Genomic DNA, 26,338 nt, shown 5'->3' on the forward strand with positions numbered 1-26,338 from the left:
TGGGGCTGGGCATAAAGCAGGGAAAAGGACAGTCCTGTGCTCAAAGAGGCTGAAGTTCAGGGGAGAGACAGGCATATCAATAGGGTAGAGTAAGTGCTATAGAGAGGTGGTTAAAAGCTCAGACCAGGTAGGCAGAACTATGTTAGAATCCCCACTCCACCCCCATGTTACTTGTATACACTTGGGCATTTAGACTTAACCTCTCTGTAAAATAGGAATATGAGTAGCTACCTCATAGGACAGATGAAGGACCTTAGGTTGGCACCTGGCACGTAGTAAGCACTCAATGCAGGGTGCTAGGCTCTCATGTTGCCGTGAAAGCTCAGAGGTGGGACACCTAAGGAAGACCAGGAGATTCAAGGAAGGTTTTCTGGAGAAGGATTGGCCTAAGGAAGGAATAAGAAAGCACACTTCTCGGAAAGTTCAAGGGGATGGACAGAAGGAGAGGAATAAAGACTGGTGAAGTAGCATGGATGTCAGGTTACGGAGGGCTTGTAAGGCCATAGTAAAATGCTTGGGCTTTATCTTGAGGGCAACTAACAGCTAATGAAGCCATGAACAGGGCAGTGACATGATCAGACTTGGTTTTAAAAAGATCCCTCTAGCTGCCATCTGTCTGGGGAGTGAATGGTGGGGAGGAGGTCAACTACCGTTATCAACGGCCTGGTAAGTAATGATGCTAAGTGGGCACGGAGAGGAGGGATGAAATGGTAAGGAGAAAGTAGCAGAGCACAGCAAGTAAATTAGAAGTGGGAAATGAGCTCCAGAATTCCTGATTTGGGCCTCATCCCTCAGAGTACCATCCCTGAAATAGGAGACGCAGGAGAACAAGATGGAGGAGTAGGGGGACATCAGCTTAGGGCAGGGCCAGTCTGAAGTATTCAGGACATCCAGGTAGATAGAACTGTCAACAGGTAGACAGTATCACAGTTAAGAGCCTTGCTCCTGTTTCTACCACAGAGCGATATCATCTAAGCTATCTAAGCTATGGACTGTGTGCCTGTGTACTTCACCTCACTAGGCCTTAGTTTCCTCACTTATAAAATGGAACTCATTAGATCATGTGCCTCTAGGGTTGTGTGAATGAATGAGACGATGCCTGCAAGGCACAGGGCACAGCACACAGTAGGCACTCAATTGTGATGATTCTTAACCCCAGAGCTGATCGCGGCTGGAAATACAAACTGGGAAACGTGAATGGGAGGCGAGAACATAAATGCGTTGGAGAGGGAGGGCTGTAGCAATGGATAACATTAGAGTTCAACGTTCAAGAATGATGATGATAACGATATTAATAATAGCATTTCATAAATATTGAAACTATGTGCCAGGCTCTGTTCTAAGCACTTTGTACACATTAACTCATCCAATTAACAGGGATCAAGGGTGGACGAAATGGTATCTGAGCTGGGTCTTGGTCTCCTGGAGATGGTATCTGGGCTGGGTTGATGAATTTGCCAGGCTTATTAGAGAAGGAAGGGCATTCCTAGAAGGGAGAACAGCAAGTGCAAAGGCCCAAAGGCTCGACCGTGCACCTCATTGTCCACAGCGGGAATGTTAAATGGCCCAGTTTGATTGGAGCCGCGAGGGGAGAGGCGACTGTGGGAATCGAGAAAAGGAGGGGAGGGCATTTGGATTTGATTCTAGAAGCAATGAGGAGCCTTGAGGGACAGGGGAATGGTCAGGTCAGATTTCATTTTAGCTAGACCATGCTGATGGCCTTCTGTTGAACTCTTCGTAGAAGCCCGAAAGAAGGGAGACTAGGAGTAGGCAGGGATCCAGGGTGGAAATGATGAGGTCAGAACCTCCTTCCTGGCGGAGTGCCTCGACCTTGCCCTACCACCGCCAGTACCGAGCACCTAAAAGCGCTCTGAAGAACAGATGAAGTGGAAAAGGTCAAGCGGGAATAATGCTGCCTGGGATAGTTGGACACCCATTCTCCCATGGCCGGCTCGGTAGCGTGCGCCCAAGACCCAAAGGCTCCATAAAGAAGGATCAGTGGGGAAAGAAAGCCTTCGCCCCTGTTAAACCCGAGGTCCAGCCTCCTGCCGCGCCCTCCTTCTACCCGGCGTCCCTGGCGCCCTCTGCGGGCCGCCGGCTCACCCAGCTCAGATCGAAACCCCTTCAGCCTCCCTCCTGCGCCGCAGCCAGTCCGCGGAGCTGCCCACGCCCAGAGCCAGCTGCAGGTAACCGGCCGCGAACCTGCCGAGCTCGTCGAGCGACGCCCTGCACGCTGGCGGCCGCCGCCCAGGGCTCCTGCGACCCAGCGCCCTTCCACATCCAGCTGCTGAAGTCGCCTCTCCTAGGAGACGGAGGGCGCTCGGGTGGCGCCAGCCGGGGTGGCGCCCTACACCCCGGCCCAGCCAGGCGGCCACTGACACCCGCTCCTCGGTCCTCCCCTTACTCAGCCACGCGCTTTGCAACGTTTCCTTTTATTCCTTCTAGAAGGGGATCCCCAAAGGGGCCGCGCCTCCCTCCCGGGCGGGGAATGACACGGGGCGGGGCGGAGCCCCCATGCCCGAGGATCGCGCGGTCTCGGTGGAGGCGAGGGCCCGCTTCTTACTGCACGCCCTCCATCATCTTCAGGAACTCTGCGGGAAGGAGAAGGACAGGCGGTCAGGGGTCCCCTCAAGACGCGGAAGCCCTGCGCCCGGTGCGCACTGTCAGGGGGCGAGTGAGGCCCGGCCAGGGCTCCGGCCACGCGGAGGAGGTGCCTTGGCGTTCAGTGATAAATTGCACAAAACCAGGTGGAGCTCCCTACCCGCCACCGCAGGAACTTGGTCAGGCTACGCCCAGCCCCGCCCACAAGGCTATCCTGTGTGGGTGCCAGCTGCATGGGTGCCCCGTCCCCGTCGCTCCCGGGGGCTCCAATCCCGGCTCCCCACTCTCTCGCCTCCCTCACCGTCGAAGTCAATGCGGCCATCGTTGTTCTTGTCCCCGTCTTTCATCAGGGATTCAATCTCCTCGTCCGTCACATGCTCCCCAGAGGCTCTGAAGATCTCAGCCAGCTCCTCCGCATCGATGTAGCCGTCTGCGTTCCTTTGGAGCGGAGGGACAGGGCGGGACTCAGGGACGGCAGGGGCTCACTGTCCCGGCCACACTCCGCGCCCCCTCCCGCACCCTCACCCTGAGAACCTTCGTGCTCTGTGGGCCAGGCTCAGACTACTCAGCGCCTGCCTCGGCTCCCAGGTCCCCAATGCACCTGTCGAAGATGCGGAAACACTCAGCCAGCTCCTCCTCACTCTTCCCCTTCGCATCCTCTTTCATCTGGCGCACCATCATGACCAAGAACTCCTCGAAGTCGATGGTGCCGCTGCCTGAGGGGAGCAGGTGATGAGTAAGCCTGAGTCTCCGATCCCTGGATGCCCGCCTCTCCCCACCCCCCTCGAACCCTGCCTGAGAGGGCTACCCGCTCACCGTCTTCATCCACCTCCTCGATGATGGCGTCCAACTCCTCTTTGGTGGGTGTCTGGCCCAGCATCCTCATCACCGTGCCCAACTCCTTGACGCTGATGTCCCCACCACCATCAGCATCAAACATGTCAAAGGCGGCCTTGAACTCTGCGAGGGGAAGGAAGGCAGAGGGCTGAGATAAGCCTACTGAACTGTCAGCCTCACATGCACCCTCCCACCCTGCCTAGACACCAAACATCTCCCAGCATACATCAACCCAACAGCCAGCCCGCCCACCTCCACTCACCAGCGATCATCTCCTCGCTGAGGTAGGACCGGGCCTCAGCCTGCTGGTCCGTCTGCAGAAGACAGAGTCACATGGCAGAAGGGGCAGCCCTGGGGCGATTTCTGCTCTAACCCCCCGTTTCCTCAACTCCCACCTCTCTAAGTGCTCCCATTGGTCATCAGAAAGAACTACTCCAAACTAGCCACCCCTTCTGCCTACTCCTACAGCCCCTTGACCCCAGTTTTAGAGAACTAGGGAGGAAACAGCTTAAGCCAAGTCCTTCTCACTTGTTAATCAGAGGTCAAGTCAGGAACCGGGCAGTAACCTTGGGCAAGTCACTTAATGTCCCCTCATCCCCCACCTCTTCTCAGCAGCTTTTCAGGGATGAAATGAAACTGGAGCTGTGAAAGGACTACGTAAGTGCCAGCACCATTTCAGCACGCCTTCCCATTTTCTCTAGCTCTTAACGGTGCCGAGTACTTTAATAGGTGCTCAATAAATGTTGGTTCTCAAATTTATAATGCAACACCAAGTTATTGAGCATTACTAAGTGTCAGGCCATAGACCAGGCACTGGAACCACCAAGAAGAGTCAGACACATCATCATCCTCCTTTCTGGAAACTTTCAGAGATGGAGATTTTAAGCTTCCTTCTTATGATTCAGTCACTGGAGTAAATGCCACTCATGCCAGGCAGAATGCGATGGGGGCCTTGTGGGGTGAAAATAAGATTTCTGTGGGAGTTTCTGGTCACATCCAAGCCATCTGGGTAGGGGGCTTTGGACTGTGGCTGGCGGTGAGGAAGGGCTGAGGTGTCCCAGGAGTTCTTCAGCTGGCTAGCAGCTGGCCCTCCTTCTTGCCCCACATCCTCCTCTCCTCCTCCTTGCCCATGCCAGGAGGCCAGGCTAATTTTAGTCTGTCGAGGGAAACAGCAGCTGGCCTCCAGGGTCTAGTTACTCCTTGAAGTGCAGTGGGGAGGGGGATCTCAGAGGAAGATGATAGCTCCAAATCAAAACTCCTCTCTGGAAGGCTGGGGTCTCTCTAACTCTTGCCTGTCATCTTCTGCCCCTTCTCATCATCCTTGGAGCTGGAGCTGGAGCTGAAGCTCCTGAGCTGGCTCAAGGCCCTTAAAGTCCTCCTATCTTCTAAAGAAGTCTTTCTTTTCTCGCTGGCCATAGGAGGGTTTGGCCAGGCTTCCATCCCTGCCACTGGTTTCATGGGGTGGCTCACTCTGACCCTCAGGGTCTGCATCTTTACCAAGCTAAGATAGATGCAAGCTAAGCCCCGCCTCCCTTACAGTTCTGTGACCAGCATTGCTGGAAGTCTCAGAAAGTCTGCAGGGAATTGGTACACCTTGAAGATCAATGCCTGGAACAGCCCAGCCCTGCCTTTCTAACAGAAGTCTAAGGCTTTCTTCCCAGAGTTCCTCTTAGACTCCTGAGTTTCAGGAACCTTCATGTTCCATCTTCAAACATCCAAGTTACTGCCCCACATAGCACCCAGATCTGGCCTGAAAAAGGCCTTGAAGTCCCCCAGCAAGCAAAGGGATAAAGTCCCTTCTTGTCCTTACCATGATTGCTAGTGACAGGAACTTCTCTGCTGTGGGTCACCTCCTCCACACTCCACCATCCAAAGATGCCCTGGCCTGTGTCAGCTCCTGAGATTTGTAGGGGCACCCTAGTCTCCCACCTCCTTGCTCCCCAGGACTGGATGCCCTGGCCAATCAGATCCTGGGGTCAGCGAGCCCCCCTCCTCTCAGAGTCCTAGCCCGTTACCTAATTTAGCCAAGGGCCCTTGCAGAGAAATTGAAACCTTGGAGCAGGTGGCAGGTCTTGACGTCCTAGATTCTTGTGAGGAGAACACGCCCTGCTCCACTGCCTTAGGAAGCCCTCTCCAAGAAGCACACTTGCTCTAAGATGGATAAGAACAATCAGAATAGAGAAAAGTGACCCTACCTGGTGGAGTGTGGGGAGCGCAGGCCTTGAAGTTCAAAACCCAAGATCCAAGACCTGCCTCCGCAAGCTGTGTAACCTTGGACAGGTTGCAGTGCTGCTCTGAGCTTCGGTTTCTTTATCTGTGAGTTGGGGATAGTCATAACCTCTCTCACGGAGAGATTGTCATATACAGGAGCCCAGGTATAAGTCACCTAGCTTGTGTCAGTCACATAGTGTTAGTGGTTGGCAAGTGGAATGTCCTGTCTCTGAACCATGGTAAGGGTCGGGGGACCAGAGAAGGGGAAAGTGACAGCCATGGAACCTCTACAACATGCACACACTGTACTAAGCATTTTAACCACATGATCTCATCTAGCAGTCACCCTATGAGGTGGTGACTATTATTATTCCCTTTTTATTGGGGAGCTTTGTAAATCATAAAGGTCTCCAGTCAAGTTCGGGATTTGTATTAATCCTGACTGAGGAGAAGTTGGGACACACACTCCTCGGGGGACCCATCCAGGAGAAATGTATGCAGGAGTCCAGGAAACAGGGTGTGCATTTGGAAGAGAAATCAACATTGAAAGCAAATTCTTTCGTTAATTTTACCTTCTCCAGAGAAAGGGTTTTGGGGATTCACTTTTTGGGGGAAGAGGGAGAGCAGGGGGGATTTCTTTAAGTAGGTGAAGGGGCAGCTGGCCCTTGCTAGAACTTGGTGACGTCTGGAGATGTTCAGCTGGCCCTCTGGAGAATGAAGGGGTGGGCAGATCACGTCAAGTCTGAAGGGAGCACAGCCTGAAAATGCACAGGGTCCAGGCTGGGTGTTGGGAAGTGGGCAACGTTCATGGACAATGGCTAAGGCAACAGAAAGAGCACTGAGACCACTGAGCACAGAGTCTGGGGACAGTGAAAGGGGGCTGGACACCAAGGAAGGCAGATGGACAGTAGCAACTGGGCTGCCCTCGTCCCCTATATATAGACATTCCCAAGTAAAGCTTAGTTGAGCCAGGCCAGGCTAAATAAGGCCTCCCCAAGCCAGGCAGAGGGCCAGGGGATGATGACACCTAGGGGATTCCAATTTGGACACAAATATTGGAAGCTCTTGATCCCTTTAGAACAGAGAGTGTGGAACTCTCAGCAACCATTTGTTCATTAATTTGTTCTTTAATTTATTCAGAGAAATATATAAGGTCCAAACTCAATATGGCCACACAAGTCCCACTGACCCCTCTAATCTCACTCCCCTTTCCTCCCCACCTTGCATGTTGCTCCGCTTTGGTTTGATGAAAATACTCCTCCAAATACCACAGCATATGCTGTTTTTTTCCTGCCAGGAACTCCCATCTTCCCGCTCTTCATTTGCCTACTTCCCTATTGTCTTTCTCAGCTTTAACATCACTTCCTCCAGGATCCCTCTTCCCCTACACTCAGGCCAATAGAGTCCAAGGTGGTCTCCAGGAGTTTCCTCAATCACTGCACTGAGCATGCCAAATGATCATGACCTGTTCTGAGTTCCAAGGACCAGAGATGGTTTCCTGTTCACCATTGCATTCCCCAGCACCCAACACTTGGCACTGAGCAAGTGTTCAATAAATATTATATTCTCTATAAGAATAACTGAATTGAATGGCATTTGGTTCAATATAAGAAAGAAGTTCCTAAGAGTCATGGTTGAACAACAGTGGAAAAGGGCAGTGTCAGGAGATAATGAGTTTCCTGCTACTGAATGTATGCAAGCAGGAATTTGAGGACCGTCTCTCAGGGCGGCTGTAGGAAGATATCCATGCAGAGTCTAAGAGTAGTGGGGAATATGAGACATCGGGAGATCTTGTTCTGGCCCTGTTCGTATGACCCAGGGTGCAACCCTTCCCCTCACTGAGCCTCAGACCACCCACCTGGAAAACGGAAGTGCCAGATTTCTGAGCCACCCTCCTGCTTTGACAACTCATCATTTTATGAACACCTGCTCTGTACTCAGACTTGTGAGGCATATGCCAAAGCACCAGTTTGGTGAATGAGTGAGTGTTGAGTTAATGACTGAATGACGTGTCTCTTTTCCCCCAACACCCTGCTGGTAAGTTGGATGAAGAGTAGTTAGAGCTTTGAAATTACACAGACTTGGACTGAAATCCTAGCTCCCCTATTTCCTAGCTGTAGATTTTGGGAAAGCCAATTTTCCTCAGTTTCTTTATCTTGAAAATGGACCGTTATTGTCCAGTAACAACCTCCTCCCAGGATGTTGTAGGGGGGTGAGATGTGACCCCATGCAAAGTGCATAGAATAGGCTGTAGGACACAGTGGAACCTCAAGATATGCGAGCCCCACCCATCCTGCACATGGGAGGGGAGAGAGTGGGTTTTCCATTCAAAGCTCTTTCCCCCATCCCTCTCTTTCCCCCCTTTATGTCATTCTAAATGGGTAGGAGATACTGTTAGAAAGATTTTATTTGTTCATTGTAGAACTAGCAATATGTGCCCTGTTAAGGACTGATAGCTGGGTCTTCAAACAGGAAGCAACAATAAATTTTTCTTGACCTGTTGCTGCCGCCCTCCAGGTAAAAGATAAAACACAGCCTCCCAGAGGCCTTACTGAGATTACCAGGCCTGATTTGTGGGAAAAGAACAGGATGCAGACCTCAGGAGACCTGAGCTGCCTACTCCACCCAGAAACCTCTTGGCAAGCTGTGTGACTTTGGGCAAGTAACTCAGTGTCTCTGCGTCTCAGTTGCCCCGTTTGCCTGCTTGCTATGTGTGAGGCTCAAATGAGATTGTAAAAGCTTGTGAACACTGTAGAAACGATAATCATGGAACTAACTGATCATTTCGTCAGTCACTGCTCTGTGCCAGGCACTGGACTAAGGTGCTTACAAGAGCTGCAAAATTAGTACTATTTTTAATGGTTCCTCTTTTATATATGAGAAAACTTAGGTTCAGCGAGGTCGGACTCCAACCCAGATCAAGGGTCTTCTTGGCCTCAGTTTTCTCACCGGAGAGAAGGGCTTCCCACTGTCGCATGACTTTGGAAAGTTAAAGAATGCTGGGTGCACTCCAACTTTGGGGGGCTAAACTGCGGCCAGCCTGGGTCTCCGGGAGGGGTGGGAGGATTCAAGGATGGGGTAAGCCCCGCGGGATCGGGGACGATCCCGCAGGAGGCTTGGGGCCCAGGCCTACCCAGGATTCCCAAGTCTCTCCCGGATCCAAGGACCCGGGATTCACGGGCGGCTCCGGGGAGCGGGCGGGGCTGGGGGCGGGGCGGCGGCAGGAAGCGGCGGGAGCGGCGCTGGGAGCAGCTGGGCCCGGCAGAGCCCAGTCGGCTTTAGTAAACCGCCGGAGGCTGCACCGGGACCCCTGGGGAGAGGCGCGCCCCTGAGTGCACCGCGGGATGTAGGAAGTAGAGACGCGATAAGGGGCGAAAGAGACGCAGGGGGAGTCCCGGGCCCCTCCCGGGGAATGCGCGGCCCCAAGCTGCGGCAGCGAGGGCACGGCGACGAGAGCTGAGCCTCGGGGCTCGCAGAACCCCACCGGGCAGGGGCGGGGCCTCCGCGGCACCCGTCCCTCCCCCGGCCTGGGCCCCGCCCCTCCTCCTCCCGGCGTGGGGACCGGGGCTGGCTCCCGTCCCCGCCCAGGACCTATCGGAGCGCGCTCCCCCCAGGGTGCCATGGCTTCGCGGCTCCTGCACAGGCTGCGGCACGCCCTGGCCGGCGACGGCACCGGGGAGGTGGCGGCCGGCCCGGAGGCCGAGCAGTTCCCGGAGAGCTCGGAGCTGGAAGACGACGACGCCGAGGGCCTGTCCTCCCGCCTCAGCGGCACCCTTAGCTTCACCAGCGCCGAGGACGAGGACGAAGAGGACGAAGAGGACGACGAGGAGGCACCTGACTCGCTGCCCGCAGCGGACGGGGCGTCGGGAGAAGACGCAGGCAAGTGCGGAGGGCGGAGGCGGGGACCCCGGGGTTCGGCTCGATTAGGCCGCCACCTCAGCCGCGTTCCCGGGATTGTCCTGGGCTCTGAGTTGATCCTGCAGAAACTCCAAAACTCTGAAACTCCGACACTTCTTGAAGCGTCCCAGGCACCCCTTGGCTCTGTGACCTTGAGAGAGTAGCAACACCTCTCTGAGCTAAGTTTTCCCTGGTGTCATATGGAGGAAATCACTCCCATCTCAGGGTTTTTGCGGCATTAAATGTGCAGTCTGGGGTACAAATGGTAATGTGCGAAGGATGTTTCGGGGGTGGAGATATTTATTTATTGCCGACTGTATGCCAGGCACGGTGTTTGGCATCCGGCTCCTCTCTGGCCCTCAGTTTCCATTTATGACAAATGGGGATAAAGCTATGTCACCTGTTGGAAAGGTGAGTGAGGTCATGGAACATGGTTTATGTGACCCTGGCCCTAGGCTCACTGATGTGACTAGTCGTGTACTCATGCAGAACAGAGCTCCGCACCTGATGGGCAGCGGAGCAGTCAGCTCCTGCCACGGCAATTGCAGGATTTCTGGAAGAAGTCGCGAAACACCCTGGTACCCCAGAGGCTGCTCTTTGAGGTGACCAGCGCCAACGTGGTCAAGGACCCCCCCTCCAAGTACGTGGTGAGTGAGGGTCCAGGAACCCCTGGGCTGTGAGTCTACAAGTCTAGCTAAGAAAAAGCAAGGAAGACTCAAACTTCCTTGAGGGTATCTGACTTTGTAGTCATAAACGGCTGCCCATATTTAAAGATGGACAACAAGCCAGGAAGAGGATGTAACTTGAGCAAGTCCTCTGGCAATGACAGCTTCTCTGAGATTGGGTAAAGAAAGAATTATGGACCTGCCTTCTACCCTAGTTTTGAGAATAAAAACTGGTGTGTATGTCCCCACTCACCTCGCCCCTCCCCCCCAGGGGTTTGCAAATTGTAACAAGATGCAGGATACACAGGAAGGAATATTATCTGGATCAGACTTGAGACTCAAGTTGCACTGGTTAGTGGTTTAAAAAAATGGATTTTGGATGCAGAACTTGATTCGAATCCCATTTATTACTAGTTGTTTGACCTTGGGTGAGTTGTATGATCTCGATGACCCCGTTTCCTCATCTGAGCAATGGGAATAATGCAAAAGATTGTCACAGGAATTAAATGAGACAGTGCACAGAAATGCCCTTAGCACTGTGCCTGGCATTATGAAGTGCGCGAGAAAATGTGTAAAATAAAAAGTAGCTCTATTATTATTACTTAGCTTTGGATTAAAAATGCCTTGTATCTAGGGTCTGTTGTGGCCTCCTTACAACCCAGGTGAATCAATTCTCCAGCACCCACCCGGTACAGATAATCTTGTCCTAAGGGCTCCTCCATTAGGGGGTTGGTGGGGTATGGGTGAAGAGCAATGTGGGGGAGAGGTCTGGAAGTCTCTGTTTCCATAGCTGTGGAAAAGAGTAAATAACATAGAAAATGAGGTCTGCCAGGTCCTGCTCCCAGCCAGGCCTGAAACCCAGCCTGACCTGGCTAAGTCCTGACAGCGGCAGCTCCCTGCCTCTCACTTCCCTCCTCTTCACTACCATCTTCCGTTACTAAAGGATCTGGAGCCCCTGTCCCACATCTGGGCCTCTCCAACCCTCTCTGCTGCTATTAGTAAACAAGGACCACACCCATGGGGTGATTGCTTCAATTTGAGCAGGGATTGTCCAGTAATCAAACCTTAAGTGGCTAAAGTCCTGGCCAGGCACCGTACACAGGAAAGGAACTGAGGAGCAGCTGGGAAACAAGGAGGTATGGTGGGGACTCTGGGGAGAGAATGACAAGATAGAGCAGGATTGCCAAGTATGCCCTGGTCAGTGACCGGGGAAACAAATCACCTCCTTTGTCCAATGGGAACCCTAAATCCCGACTGAACTTTCCCTGGGGGCTAAGAGCACAGGCTTTGGAATGAGACTGGCCTGGGTTTGAATCCCGGCTGGGCCATTTCCCAGCTGTGTGACTTAGGAGAAGTCTTTGAAGCCTTTGTCCCCTCTTTGCGCCCGCTTCCTCGGCTGTCACTGTAAGGACGCCTTCCTCGTAGTGCTCGGAGCTGGAGGATTTCACTTGATGATCAGGTGAAATAGACGTAAAGCGCCTGGCACAATGCATGGCACAGGACAGCTGCTCGGTTAATGGAGCTACTGTCATTACCTATCCTGGCAGGACATCACAGGATCAGATTGGATAATGGATATAAAATGGTTTTTGTCAATAAAACCAAAAAATAAAAATAAAAGCCAGACGAACATAAGGGGTCATTATAGACTATTTCTTCCTGAAGTGGTTCTACAGAAAACTGTTTTCCTAAAATGTTAATAAACTGCTCCTTGAAAAAAAAAAAGATTTTGCAGTTAGTATGTTTTAGGGATGCAGAGTTAAATGAGAGTAAAATAAGTTTCTTCCCTGTTTAGCTTTTTAATCCTTAATGTTAATGTACACCGAATCTTCAAGAGAATAGAGTAGGAAAACCTCATTGACCAGGGGTGGCTATAATACTGGCAGTTTCACAGAACAAATTCGAGAGAAAAATCTGGGTTTGGTGCTGGTATGCCTTTGACATCCAACACTTGTTAATCCCCCCTTTTGAACCTGCTGGCTCACCATCCTTATAGATTAATCCATAATTGGGCTCTCAGACCTGAGAGAAGCTTCATGGTCATCTTATTCGGTGTTTCCCAAACATCAGTCATTCCAGTACCACGTTCACAATTTTTGTCCCATCTAAATGCTACTTGTACATTCTTTAACATTTTCCTTTAAATAAACTTGTTTTGAGTTTTTTTTTTTAATTGCTTAAATTTAAAAGAACTTTATAGCACTACTGTATATGGAAAGCCTCACTTGCCATAGAGAAGATAACCATAAAAATAAAAGGCATGAAAATGAAACAGTGTCGTTAAACTCTGCTTGGATGACGTTGCCCAAAGGCCCTGACCCAAGATTCATTTTCTGGCTCTTTTCTAAAAATGGAGCTGAGAAGTGTTGGTGAAGTGCTTTTTAAAACCAAGCCGAGAGCTTCTCAGTTTGCAGTAAGATTCAAAGAAAATCAGGGGGGAATCACCTCCTGCCTCTGATTCAGTGTTACTTACTCTAACACACACCACCTAAAAATCTCAGAAGTAACATTTATGCAAGTTCCACACATGAGTAAACACTAACCTGGGGCAATGCTTCATTCACTAGAGAAGGAAGCAGATGCCAAGAGGGGCCTGCCTTGCCTAACCTCACACAGTGAGGGAGGGAGTAGCTGACCTGGGGTTAGAACTCCGAGTCCACGTCTCGTGTACTTTTCAGTGATGGCTCCCGGGGTGCCTGAAGACCTGTCTTCCAGGTCTGGGTTGCAACAACCTGACTAGAGATGTGGGGCTCTGTATCCTGAGTAGAACAAAGCTTCTAAAGGTTGGCTCAGAGGCTCAAGAGCTCAGCCTGGGTTTCAGCTCACCCTCATTTTCCAGAGGGGCTGTCAGAAGAGCTAGTTGCCCTGTGGGAAGGGAGTACTTTTTGGAAGGGGCAAAGGGCAGCAACTCCAGGCACTGAAGCTCATCTCTGTCTTTCTCTCCCCGTGCTGCCTTGGGCCTGGGTCATTTCAGACGAGCCTCAGGTAAGATGGGACTGGGCTCCCTAGCTGCTCCAGCAGCTCCCACCCTCCTGGGCCCAATCTCAGGGGTGAAGGGAAGAGGTGGGGGAACAGAACTGGAAGTGTGGGTGTGGGGATGGAAGGGGCCCATGGACAACTTGCACCTGCCCTGACCGCCACTCTCCCTGCAGCTCTACACCATCGCCGTGATGGGTCCAAGGCCACCAGATCGCCAGCCAGCCCAGATCTCTCGCCGCTACTCGGACTTTGAGCGGTTGCACCGAAACCTGCAGCGGCAGTTCCGAGGTCCCATGGCTGCCATCTCCTTCCCCCGTAAGCGCCTGCGCCGGAATTTTACTGCAGAGACCATTGCCCGCCGCAGCCGGGCCTTCGAGCAGTTTTTGAGCCACTTGCAGGCAGTCCCCGAGCTGCGTCATGCCCCAGACCTGCAGGACTTCTTTGTGCTGCCTGAGCTGCGACATGCACAGAGCCTCACCTGTACTGGCCTCTATCGTGAGGCACTGGCACTCTGGGCCAATGCCTGGCAGCTGCAGGCCCAGCTGGGCACCCCCTCAGGCCCAGATCGCCCCCTGCTGACCCTGGCTGGGCTGGCTGTGTGCCACCAGGAGCTGGAGGACCCTGGGGAGGCCCGGGCATGCTGTGAGAGGGCCCTACAGCTGCTGGGGGACAAGAGCCCCCACCCTTTGTTGGCACCCTTTCTGGAGGCCCACGTCCGGCTCTCCTGGCGCCTGGGCCTGGACAAACGCCAGTCAGAGGCCCAGCTCCAGGCCCTGCAGGAGGCAGGCCTGACCCCCACGCCACCCCCCAGTCTCAAAGAATTGCTCATCAAGGAGGTACTAGAATAACCTTGCCTAGACTTCAGACCTCTGTGGGGAGAGGCACTGCACCAGGATGGCTGGGAGGTTGGGCAGGAGGCCGATGAGGACCTGGACAACAGTCGAGAGGCTGAAGAAGGTACTGGGAACCCCTAGAAGTTCCACAAAGAATTTGTAGCAGACTGAGGAAACATGGTTCTTCTGTTGAGCTGGGCTCAGGACAAGCTTTGGCTGGGAATGCCCGAGATGGTGCAGGGAGGACATCTGATGCAGCCTCTCTGGCTTATGAACAGCTGGGGGCTGTGTCCCAGGTCAGGGTCAGTGTTCCCTTTCCCTTGGGCCTCTAAGCCAGCAAGGCACCCTGGCCAAAGGGCCAGGGACTCTGTCTCTGGAGTCCTGGAGTTGATGGCTGGAGGGAGGGCTGCAGTTCTGGCCCAGGAGAATTAAAGGCCAGCAGCTCCAGTGGTATCAGTCTCTTTATTGAATATGAGGGACAGACGGCCCAGCCCTTGACTGTAACTCCTGCCTTAGGAGTGGGGGGAGAAGGGAAAGCCCTGAAGCCACAGGCCAACCTGGTACCTCTGGCTACAGCTTGCTCTCTGAGACCTGGGGCTTCAATCGGATCACGCCCTCCTGGGCACAGGTTATAGCCAGGACGCCGTCCCGACGCCACAGATGCCCATGGACCAGCCCCCGGGAGCCACCTGCAGGCGAAGAGACGGGTAAGAACAGCCTTCTGTCCTTCACAGCCAAACGTGCTTCTTGAAAAGGGTGCAATCCAGGCTGGACACACTAAGTGCTATAGATGCCTCCAATCTCCAAGCACCCCTTTGTGAGACTAGTACGGTCAGTCCCTGGGGGCTAACTCCTCCACAGGCACCCCACTTGAATGTTTAAAAGCACTTTCACATATCCTCTGGCTTCCTCAAAAATATCACAGAGGAGGGAGTTCAGAGAACAGTCTCCATCGGTAGCCTGGCTAAGCAGATCTGCCCCACCTCTGGCCATCTGTGTTAGAAAACTCATCAGTTCCCTTTATAATAAACCAAACCAGTCCCTCCAGGCTGGCATGCCATGAAAAACACCTCCTGCCCAAGGGAACAAAGGGGCTCAGGGCAGAGGACCTGAGGCCATGAGGTCTGGCCACCTCTCCCTCCCTGCCACCTGCAAATTTTCTCTCCCTTCTAGCCTTGGGCCTGAGTTTATTATGTATAAAGGGACCTGATGGTTTGTCTTAGGTGTAGCAGAGCTCACTTGGTCCTCATAGTAGCTAGGCAGGGCTTGTCCCCTTTCCAGATGATGACCCTAAAGTTCAGAGAGACTCAGGAACTTGGCCTTAAGAATCAGGCTAAACCCAAGTGTCCTAACTTCAAGGTTGTTGATCTTGTCCTATGATGCTATTGGTACTTGAGAGTCCCCTTTCCCTATATAAAGAGTCCTTTAAGTTAGGTCCCTGTTTCACCAAGCGAGCAAGGTTTTTCTTCATTGGAAATGTACTTCCTTGAAAAGAAACCCAGTGCTGAGACTAGACGCTAATGAATGAGTTTTAGTTTCTCTATGTCTCTGATGAGGAGTGTCCAAGTAGTGGGGCCCTTAGAAACTGTTGAGTGCAGTGAACCCCAATCAAGTTAATTAGCAAAATCGCTTAGGGAGCTTCTTAAAAATACAGTTTCCTGGACCTCTTCCAAGACCTGCTAAGTCAGAATCTTGGAATATGAGAATCTGTTTCGAAAAAGCTCTTCCAAGTGGTGGTCTGATGAGCCACCAGCTTTGGATACTACTATTCTAACGCAACCCTACTTAGATGGGGAAACTGAGGCTCAGAGAGGAGATGGGACTAGCCCAAGGTCATCTTGAAAATCTGAAGTGGTTCTGGGACTAGAATTGGGTCTCTGAAACAAAGTGCATCATATTTGCAGAATGTTACAGAAATTAAGAGCCAAGCAGATGTTCCGCCCTCCAACCTCACCCGATCATTTTGAAGACAAGGATGTCAAAGCCTAGGAGGGCAGGAGAGGAAGTGACACGTGCAGTGCCCCAAAGGATGTGGGTGGGGGGCAGCATCACCCAAGAAAGCAGGCTCCCTGCCAGCCCAAGGTCAGTGCCCTTGTCCCACATGGCCCCACACTCACCAGCCCAGGGGCTCTCGCACCCCTAACCCAAGTGTCCTAACTTCAAGGTTGTTGATCTTGTCCTATGATGCCTTTTGGTACTGAGAGTCCCCTTTCCCTATATAAAGAGTCCTTTAAGTTAGGTCCCTGTTTCACCAAGCGAGAAAGGTTTTTCTTCACTTTGGATGTACTTCCTTGAAAAGAAACCCAGTGCTCTGAGACTAGACGCTAATGAATGAGTTTTAGTTTCTCTATGTCTCTGATGAGGAGTGTCCAAGTAGTGGGGCCCTTAGAAACTGTTGAGTGCAGTGAACCCCAATCAAGTTAATTAGCAAAATCGCTTAGGGAGCTTCTTAAAAATACAGTTTCCTGGACCTCTTCCAAGACCTGCTAAGTCAGAATCTTGGAATATGAGAATCTGTTTCGAAAAAGCTCTTCCAAGTGGTGGTCTGATGAGCCACCAGCTTTGGATACTACTATTCTAACGCAACCCTACTTAGATGGGGAAACTGAGGCTCAGAGAGGAGATGGGACTAGCCCAAGGTCATCTTGAAAATCTGAAGTGGTTCTGGGACTAGAATTGGGTCTCTGAAACAAAGTGCATCATATTTACAGTATGTTACAGAAATTAAGAGCCAAGCAGATGTTCCGCCCTCCAACCTCACCCGATCATTTTGAAGACAAGGATGTCAAAGCCTAGGAGGGCAGGAGAGGAAGTGACACGTGCAGTGCCCCAAAGGATGTGGGTGGGGGGCAGCATCACCCAAGAAAGCAGGCTCCCTGCCAGCCCAAGGTCAGTGCCCTTGTCCCACATGGCCCCACACTCACCAGCCCAGGGGCTCTCGCACTCATAGAGCATCCATTGGTCAGCTCGGAACGGGGCGTGGAACCACATGGAGTGGTCCAAGGAGACCATGAAGTGCACCTCATGCTGCCACTTGTGGGGCAGCAGTGCTGTGCCAAGGAAGGCATAGTCCGAGATATAGGCAGCCACGCAGCAGTGCATCTTGATGTCGCCCTCCCCTGCAACAGGTCCCAGCCCTATCAGCCCTGGGATCTTGGGCTTTACAGCTCAGGATCTGCAGGGAGGTGGGGAGAAAGGGACTACCATGCACAGAAATACAGACTGTTCACTGCACAAGGTGTATGTGTGATGGGGGACAGGGAGGTAGGGATGGAAGGCACACAGGGGTGAGGGAGGACTGAAATGCAGTCTTCACTCACCAAGTCTCTCATATAGGTACCTTATGGTTAGCAGTGGGCCTGGAGAAGAATCTCAGCAAGGTGCCTCACCTCCCCCAGAAAGGGCCTACGTTAGGATTATAGTCGCCTCCCTATTCACTCCATGTAAAGGTCTGACAGGGCCCTCGTGAGAAGCCGAGCCAACTTCCCCATCACACAGATGAGGAAACAGGCCCAGAGAGGGGAAGTAACGTGCCCAAGGCCACACAGGTCAAATAAGGTACAGGCCTAGACCCCTGGAGAATGTTCTCTCCCAGTCCAGGGAGTTGTCTTACCAATATAGCCCCGGGCTCGCACCCAGAACATCTGTTTGGGCTCCATGTTCTGCAGCTGGCTCAGCATGGTTGGGTTTACCCACTTGATCTCAATGGGCATGTCGTAGGCAGCAGTTCGGTTCACCAACATTTGGTACTTATCGTGGAAGTCAGGGTCCCTGAAAGTAAAGGGGAGAGGGACTAGGGGACACCCAGAGAGAGAAGTCTCTCTTCTGAGCTGCCTCTTTTGACCCCCCTCGTTCCTCCATAGGGATTTCTGACTTAGCCTCAAAGCACCTCTCTCCTCTGGCAGGTGGGAGAGTCTAGTTTTTGAATTCCTTCTTTGCCTCACATGAGCCATGTGGCCTTGTGCAAGTGAGTAATCTCCCTGAGCCTATTTCCCTCACAGCAACCTTATGAGTAAACACTATGGAGAAGAGAAGATAAAGCATATAAAGCCAACACATCCTAGTCGTGAGACATACCTCCAATAGGCACCATTCTAAGCATTTCACCACATTAACTCATTCCTCACAACAACCTGTGAGGTGGGTGCAATTTTCACCCCTGGTGATGCACGAAATACGCATAGAGTCCAAGCGGCTTGCTCAGGAAGTAGAGAAGGCAGGGTTCGGACCCAGGCAGTGTGGCTCCTTGGTTTATACTCCCAACCACTTCACTATTCCAAACCTCAGGAAACAAGCTGCCCAACTTGGACCGAGTTACGTCACCCTAAGCAACTGGGAACACTGTGTCCCTGGAGGGGAGAAGCCTGTTTCCAGGGAAGCCTCTTCACCACTCCTAGTGCTCTGCACGGGTTATTTCCATCTTCATCCCTATCCTCCTGCCCTAGAACCTTCTGCAATGATGGAATGTTCTGTATCTGCACTGTCCACTACGGTAGCCACTAGCCACATGTGGCTACTGAGTGCTTGAAATAAGACTAGTGTAACTGAGGAACAGAACTATTAATTCTACCTAATGTTAATTAATATAATCATACGTGGCTAGTGGCTTCCTTACTGGATAGCACAGCTCTAGATTTAGGGACCTTTAAGAACGATGTCCTCCTTTGATTTCAGCAAACACTTCTGAACTCCAACTGCATACCACCCTCTGTGCTTATTCTTCTCTGTCAACAGTGGTATAACTACAATTTACTGAGCACTCACTAAGTGCCTTATTATCTCTTATCTCATTTAATCTTCATGGTAGCCTTATGAGGTAGGAGTTATGATTAGCCCCATTTTAAAACTGACGGCACAGGTTCAGAGTGGGAAAGCAACTTGCCCACACTCACACAGCTAGCAGAGACAGAATCAAGATTTGAACCCAACCCTTTCCCAGGTTCCAACCCACACGTGTCCCATCACACCCGGCTACTTCTCCAGCACGCAGCACAAGACAGAGATGCGCGCTACAGCTGTGAAGTAGGCCGGGCAGAAACGACCATTCCCAGTTTGCGGATGATGAAGCAGGGCTCTGAGAGGCTGGAGAGCTGAGCAAAGTCACACAGCAGATGGGCATTGATAGGGTACAGCCCTGGCCAGAATCCATGTGTCTGTTCTGTGTTGGGACCCAGAGCTCTCACCTTGCCCCAGCATTTTTCCAACTTTAACGACTGCAATCCATGTAAGAAATATATTTTACCAGGTGATATTTAAAATATTTTAACACAGTAGGCAAAGGCAGAAGGGCTGTAAGTCTCTGCAGCAGGAACCCTTACCCCGCCAGGCATTAACCTCCAGGCTGCTGGATCACGTAACCTTGAAGGAGAAGGGGCTCACTCGGTGACTGGGGAGGTGAGTACTTACCAAGTAATTACAGAAATATTTCAGTATTTCAACTACTGTACCTGAACTGGCTAAATCATAAGCCCTGCATTTTACATCGTGACACAATACACTTGCACATGCACACAACCCCATATACATAACTAAAACTAAACTTTCAAGAAAGAATTCTTACCGTTTCTATATACAACACACTCCAATATCTTCTTTTCTCGTCTATAATTTAAAATGCTGGTCAAGAAGCACTAAAGGATCCCATGACCCACTAACAGGTGTCTGGACTCTTGGGAAGTGCTGGAGCCTCCAGGTCTCTCACCTTAAATACTGGTTAACGAGGGTAGCACAGTCAAGCAGCTCCTCCGGTGGGGGCACAGTGGGCATGGAGAACTGGTGCTGCGCAGGGCTGGGCTGGACCTTCTGGAAGGAGGCCTGGCAGATGAAGATGGGCTTGCCATGTTGCACGGCCTTCACAGAGCGCACCGAGAAGCTCTTCCCTGTGTGCATCCGCTCCACATGGTACAAAACTGGCATCTCTGGGTTTCCTGCAGGGGGCACAAGGGACACAGTGGGCCTGAGTGAGCCCCATAGGCCCTGTCATTGTCACAATGGCTGAACAGGCACCTCTGCTACCCATTCTCTATTTCTTTTCTGCTTGGTAGCTACTGACTGAGGCCTGCTAAGGACCAGGTACTGGGAATACAGAGAACACCAGACCCTGTCGTGGGAATGCTCCCAGTACAGGTGGAACTCCTCTCTGTCAGCAGCACAGAACAAAAGGGTCATTGCCAGATTCCCTGCATTCAAATCCCAGCTCTGCCACTCACCAGCTGTGGAACCTTGGGAAAGTCACTTAACCTCTCTGAGCAGTTTACCCATCTATAAAATGGGGATCAGAGTAATCAGACCTCAGGATTTTAATGAGAATTAGTTCATAGTTGTAAAGTGGTTAGCACAATATCTGGCACACAGAAAGTGCTCTGTAAGTATTTATTAAAAATAAACGCTTCCAACTTGTCTTGTTCCATCTGTAACTGGGATCTTGTCATGAGTCCGGTACCATTTTTCCAGACTGAGTCAGCAAATATGACCTACTATCTGATTTTTTCTGTTGTTTCTTTTCTTCTTCTTTTTAGAGAACAAGCAAAGGCTATTTATTCAGAGCTTAGTCTAGCAAGGGAGTCAGCCACCATCACTTATGTTTGGTAGAAACTCAAAGGCAGGCAGAGGAGTGAGAAAGCTTCATCATGAAAAAAGAGCTTTTAGGTGTCCCAATTGGAGGCTATTGGCATGGGGAAGCTGTAGGCAGGCTAACTAGAAGCGAGGCATCCTGTGTAATTGGTTAGGGGTGCATGTATGTCTTTCCATAATTAGTCCTAAGTTGGAAGAATGGGCAAAAATTAGGGAAGCTGTCAGTCGTTAATCAACTCTTGGTTGTTTGGGGCTGATTTTTACAGGGGCTGTGGGTTGGCTTCCTGAATGGGTTACTAAAGATGGCGGTCTGACTTCCTACAAGCCTAAATGTAGACAGTAGGTTGGATTCCTGTGCTGATTCAGAGTTCTGTTTTTATATACAGTCTGGCCATTGTCTGAATGTTCATTCTCTCAGGAAAAGCCTGCTGTCAGTCACTTCAACCTGATGCAAATGGCAGTCACTTGGCCCTTCTCCTTCAGGTGTCTGTACTCCCAATGCAGCATGGAAGTGACTGGCCCCGGCCTGAGGACAATCAGCCCTCAACCAGCAGGTCAAGGAGGCTTTTTAGGGGGAGAGAGTCTCCCTGGTGTCCTTGAAATCCTTCACCGTCTCTCCGAGTCAGGCTGACCTTGGAGAACCCTGGCACCTAGGCGATGAGACATCTGAGGATGACTTTCAACTTTCAGATGAAAGAAGCCGGTCTAGAGCAGTGTTGCTTCCTCTGCCTCAATCCAAATGGGGAGTCAGCAAGGCACCAGCGGCTCAGTCACAGTAATAAACGTCACCGTGATTTGAAGCCCTGAGGCCCGCTGGTCTGCCAGTGGTCTGATATCGGGCATTGCCAAAGGGGCATTTTTATCAGAACAGGGACTCCTCAAGTTCAAAGGCCTTTGAAAAAGGCCTCCCAAGAATCCAGACACTAGAGATAGCTACATATACAGTCTGACTGCAGGGGCTGGTAAGGAAGCCTCCCTTCTCTACCAATAAACTTAGAAAAAGAAGTTAGTTTTCATCTAACTCTTGGGTTGAAGCTCAAATGCAGTACTTCTGTTACTATTGATTTAACTCTGCATGTGAATGAGTTCCAGACTTACTCTTGGAAATTTTTACTGAAACAGAGCAGGTAGGTTCTTGTGTTGTTTACCGAAGGAAGGGAGCTCACAGCTATGGAGTGCTGGGTGCCAGGCAGTGTTAGTTACTAAGGTATCTTTTCTCATGTTGGTCTCACAATGACTATGCAGAGTGGGACTTATTCCCATTGTATGGATGAGGAAACTGACCCCATAAATAACATTTTCTAGAATACAGCCAAGCCCATTTGTTTACATGTCTATTGTTGCTTTGCCAGTAAAACCTAAAATATTTACTACCTTGCCCTTTACAGAATAATGTTTGCTGACTCCTGCTCTCGATTCTCCAAGCTCTAAACCTATACCAAGTCAAATGACTCCCGTATTACGTCCTTCTACTTCTCTAGAGAAATACTTAAAAAACAAACAACAACAACAAACCTTGACTAACATTCTAACCTGGGCTTTTAGGAAAAAAAAATAATTGATATGATAAATGGTCAAGGAACAACACCGCCCCCCTTCCCCAGCATCTTTTAATTAACTAAATCATTGGGACATCATCATGAGTTATAGTATTTGATGCAGAGGGTCACATTACAAACTGGTATCAAAAAACAAACAAACGAATAAATGAAGACACTTTAAAATGGAGCCAGAGCTGCCATACCAGAGGCACTGTCTTGCACTTCTTATGCCTCAAATCTCAGGGCAAAATAACCTTTGGGCTGGGCCAAAGCAACACTGTACCCCAAAAACTGTTTGCAAGGATAACAAGAAAGCAGTTATTATGACTACTGGACTGAAAATTTAAAACATTGTTTAGAATTAACATCAATATGTTATCGGTACCAATAGAAATGCTTTTCTTCTATTGATGTAATTGTTCTCCTTCTCTTTCTTATAATAACCAGTGCCTTTGTCTTCTAACCGGAACACCGTTTGGGCTTCTGCCTGAATCAGTGCGTCCCGAATAGCTTTCTTTTGATCTCAAATAAATGCTCATTGCCTCTCACTTTGAAAGGCCTTGTTATTTTTAAGTCTGGTAAGAGAGCTTCCCTTTTTGCCTTGCTGCCAGAAAGCTCAGAACTAACTTATACATAAAACTGCAACAATATGCCTTATCCTAGTTTTTTGAAACAATTATTTCCCCAAATCCCTGTTACTACTAGCCCCTTGACTTTTATTGTAATAGTCCTATAATAGCTGCCAATTATTTTAAGCTGTGTTGAAGCCTTTCAAGAAGCAGGTAGAGACATAACTAATTGATGATTATTTTGAAACAGTAGCATGGGCATGGCTCATTTCATGCTGCCTCTGGATGGAGAATTTCCAAGAAAAAAGATCCTTTCCCCAGAACCTGGGATGGGCACCTTGGGGGCTCTCCCATGGTTCGGATTATCTCCCAAGAGCTAAAGAGAAAAGCACAGGAGGAAAGTGTGGAGCTTGGAGTCACACAAACTCAGGTTCCAATCATGGCTCTGCCTCCTTAAATTAAGCGCGGTGAGAGCAGGTTACATCACCTTTCTGGGTCCCAGTTTCCTTATATATAAAAGTGTAGCACGAATGCCCACCTCCTCCTGTTTACTTAGGAGGATTAAACAAGATAGTGTACATGGCTGTGTTCTGTATCATGCAAATTTTAATTATTCCCATAAGTTCATTATCAAAAAAATAATGAGAGTTATCATTTACGGAAAACCAGCAAGATGCCAGGTCCTCCACTAGATACTTTACCTACAAAGACTCACAGAATTCTTTCAGAAACAAGATGAAGAAACTGATTCCGAGGAATCAGGTAATGCTCCCAGTCCCTTAAAACAAAACTGTCTCACTAGGCTAGAAGAATTATAGTATCAAAAGGCCAGCACTTTTGGAGTTTACAACCGAATTGAAAAAATAAAGGGCACTTTTGCTCCCAAGTGGTATAAAGGTAAGAACAAGGTAGGGCCCACAGTAAGTATTCAAACACTTTATAGCAAAGATTGTCGAGGAGCCGGCAATAAACAAAAAATGGAGAGTGAAGGGCATGGGAATCTACTATGAAAAGGTAACTATATTTACTATTATAACTATTTTATATTTGTAAAATGAAAGGGAAAATCCCACTATTGTTTTCTTAATATTTAAGTTCCATTAATTCTTCTCAGCTGATAGGACTATGCAGAAGACAGTGACTCTTAAAATTGGAGACATCTGCCTTAAGAGTGAGGGAAAGGGAGGAAAATCAAGTTAGATTATTGTTTCTCAAAAAAGAGCACGGGTTTTAAAAGACAAAAGACTGCTCTCTTGCTCCTCAATTTGATCCCAGAGCTATAAGCAGCAGTAGAGATCAAAACACCCTCGGTCCCACCCTCCTCAGGTTTTCAGGTGGGAAGAACTTAGTCCGAGGGAGGCAGGGGCAACCTCCCTCAAGGTCAAATGGCAAATTAACACTGAAAGTAGAACCAAGGTCTCTTGATTCCCAGGCTAGTGCTCTCTGCTCCAAGCCAAGCGGTCTGCCTCCAAACTCCTAGCAGAAGTTACAGCACCCCTCTGAGGATCCAGTGCAGTACTTGGCACAGAAGGTGTGTAAAGAATGAACAAAAGACCCACAGGGCGCAGTTAAGCCACAAAGTCTTGTATCATTTGGGACCAGATAATAAGTTGGTGTGAGGTCTAAGACGAAGACTCTTCCTGGCCCACCCAGGCCTTATTCCTCTCTAGACTCCCTTAAGGGTAGGGATCAACTAACACTCTCTCCCTCCCCCATTGCCCCCCTTCTTGTCTTCCTCTCCTCTCTCTGGCTCAGATCCTCAGTCAGCCCCCCAAAGCCAAGAAGAGGTGGCTGCGGGGCCACCGGGCTGGGCTGGGGGCAGGGAGGAGGTGGCTTACCTGCCCGTACAAAATAGCAGTGTAGGGAGTGCACGTAAACATCTTCACTCACAGACTTGGCTGCAGCCGCCAGGGCCTGGCCCACAATCTGACCCCCAAACAGCTGCTGGGTTCTTGGTGCCCAGTAATTCTTTCCTCTGTGGGGAGAAGCAGAAAGTAGGAGAGACTTGGGAACTGGGCCAAATCCTGCAACCATCAGTGAGTTTCTAGTGTAGGATCTCTTATCTTAACCTTATGGGGGTTTGGGATCCTTCTGAGACTCTGGTGAAAGCCCTGGACCCTTTCCCCAAATATCCTTGTATAACTCTGTATACAGCATACATTTTCAAGGCCTTTGGGAATGCCCAACCCTTCTGTGGACTTTGGTTCAGAATAACGAACCAACCTCGTATTTTGCACTAAGAAAACAGGGATCAGAGAGGGAAAGTGACTTGAGCAAGGTCACACACAGCTTAAATATTGCCAATCCTGAGTACTATCTGGGTCTTTTGACTTCCAGTCCAGTGTTTCTTCCACTGTCCATACCTGGGTAAGGCAGAAGCTTCTCAAGGTCTTGAGTGGACCAAGATGAACCCCAAGGGCTGGGGTGGACTGCATCAAAGCCAGGCACTTACACTCCTAAATTCTGACAGCTCCATTCTTCCAAGAACTGCATTTAGAGCTCCTTTAGAAGGGCCTTCAGACGTCAAGTCTAACCCTTCCGTGTGCAGATGAGAAAATAGAGTGCTCAGAGGTGAAAAGCACTTGCCCAGTGCATGAACCAGGTGGAAGCTGAAGTATTTACGTCTTCAGTTTCCCAAGGCCGAACTCAACTTTGCGTCTTTATACAATGCATTGCAAAAAGCTCTCCAGGAAGTTATCTGTAATTCATTAGATAAAGCAAAGAGAAGTTAGCACCCAAAGTAACTCCCAATAAGCTAGTAGGAGCGTTGGAAGCCAAAACTGTTAAATCCTCAGCTGCAGTCAAGAATTTAAGTGGCATGGAGAAGGAAAAAAGCTCAGGCCTCAGAATGAGTCGAGAACTACCAGATCCCACCAAGTAGTGGTAAGAAGAAAAGGATAGTGAATACTCAAGGAGCTAAGAATAAGTTTTAAACCTGATCAGCTGTGTGCTCTTGGACAAGTCGCCGCCCGTTTCAGGCTGGTTCCCAGGGACAGGGCTCCTCAAGGGAGACTGCTGAGAAGATGTCTCAGATCACCACTTTATTTGCCTAGGCAGCCAGGACCTCCTAGGGATGGGGCTACGCAGATCCGGCGTGGAAAAGGGAAAAAGCCGGGACAGCGAGGCCAGCTCTGTCAGGGACAAGTTCTCTCCCAATTGCGGCAGAGCCCGCATCCTGCGCAGAGCCCATCGTCATCCAGAGGGCTGTGAGCAGGAAACTACAGGGTGGCGGCTGTCGAAATCAAGCTTCTGTCCCCGATGCGGCCGGCTACCTGAAGAGATCCTCGTCCAGCGGCTCAAGGTTGAGCACCCTGGTGACCAGGACACTCCGGAGGTCCTCTGAAGGATTGCTGTCGCCTGGCGCATCCTCCGGGGCCTGCGGGGACGACATCTCGATACCTTGGCGCCTGCCGGCGATACTGAACTGAGAGGGACACTCCGAAACCCAGACCGCACAGCTTCCTATAGGCTGCGCTAGTAACCGGAAGTCCCCCTGCGGACCCCGAGACTAAGCCATCCAGGTTATGATTGGCTGGCGCGCCTGTCAGCCTTGAGGGTGTGGCTATCTTTCTCTAACGATTGGAGAAAATGAGTGCCAGTCTAGGAATCCCGTGTGTGATTGGACATAACCG

The 26,338-nt window shown here is 50.5% G+C and overlaps 3 protein-coding genes across 4 annotated transcripts; 1 reads left to right on the plus strand and 2 right to left on the minus strand.

Annotated features, from left to right (window-relative positions):
• Nucleotides 1–2,421: 2,421 nt before the first annotated feature.
• Nucleotides 2,422–5,316, minus strand: TNNC2 (troponin C2, fast skeletal type). 2 transcript variants are annotated; one of them, XM_006921863.1, is made up of 6 exons: nt 5,249–5,316; nt 3,701–3,752; nt 3,418–3,561; nt 3,203–3,317; nt 2,903–3,039; nt 2,422–2,591 (listed from the first exon to the last, which is right to left on the minus strand). In XM_006921863.1, exons 1-6 carry the CDS (start codon nt 5,249–5,251, stop codon nt 2,560–2,562), a joined length of 483 nt encoding a protein of 160 aa, XP_006921925.1. In that variant the 5' UTR covers nt 5,252–5,316; the 3' UTR covers nt 2,422–2,559. The 2 variants fall into 2 exon arrangements, with proteins under 2 accessions (XP_006921925.1, XP_024895703.1); XM_025039935.1 differs by having other exon boundaries at nt 2,510–3,039; nt 5,249–5,315.
• A 3,545-nt stretch (nt 5,317–8,861) lies between these two features.
• Nucleotides 8,862–14,474, plus strand: SNX21 (sorting nexin family member 21). Its single transcript, XM_006921866.3, has 3 exons — nt 8,862–9,528; nt 10,036–10,193; nt 13,364–14,474. Exons 1-3 carry the CDS (start codon nt 9,270–9,272, stop codon nt 14,036–14,038), a joined length of 1,092 nt encoding a protein of 363 aa, XP_006921928.1. The 5' UTR covers nt 8,862–9,269; the 3' UTR covers nt 14,039–14,474.
• Nucleotides 14,467–26,184, minus strand: ACOT8 (acyl-CoA thioesterase 8). Its single transcript, XM_006921865.3, has 6 exons — nt 25,979–26,184; nt 24,545–24,681; nt 19,725–19,950; nt 17,637–17,794; nt 16,948–17,142; nt 14,467–14,712 (listed from the first exon to the last, which is right to left on the minus strand). Exons 1-6 carry the CDS (start codon nt 26,095–26,097, stop codon nt 14,594–14,596), a joined length of 954 nt encoding a protein of 317 aa, XP_006921927.1. The 5' UTR covers nt 26,098–26,184; the 3' UTR covers nt 14,467–14,593.
• Between the last annotated feature and the right edge of the window lie 154 nt (nt 26,185–26,338).

This window comes from Pteropus alecto, unplaced genomic scaffold (genome assembly GCF_000325575.1).
Source record: "Pteropus alecto unplaced genomic scaffold, ASM32557v1 scaffold45, whole genome shotgun sequence".
Lineage (NCBI taxonomy): Eukaryota > Metazoa > Chordata > Mammalia > Chiroptera > Pteropodidae > Pteropus > Pteropus alecto.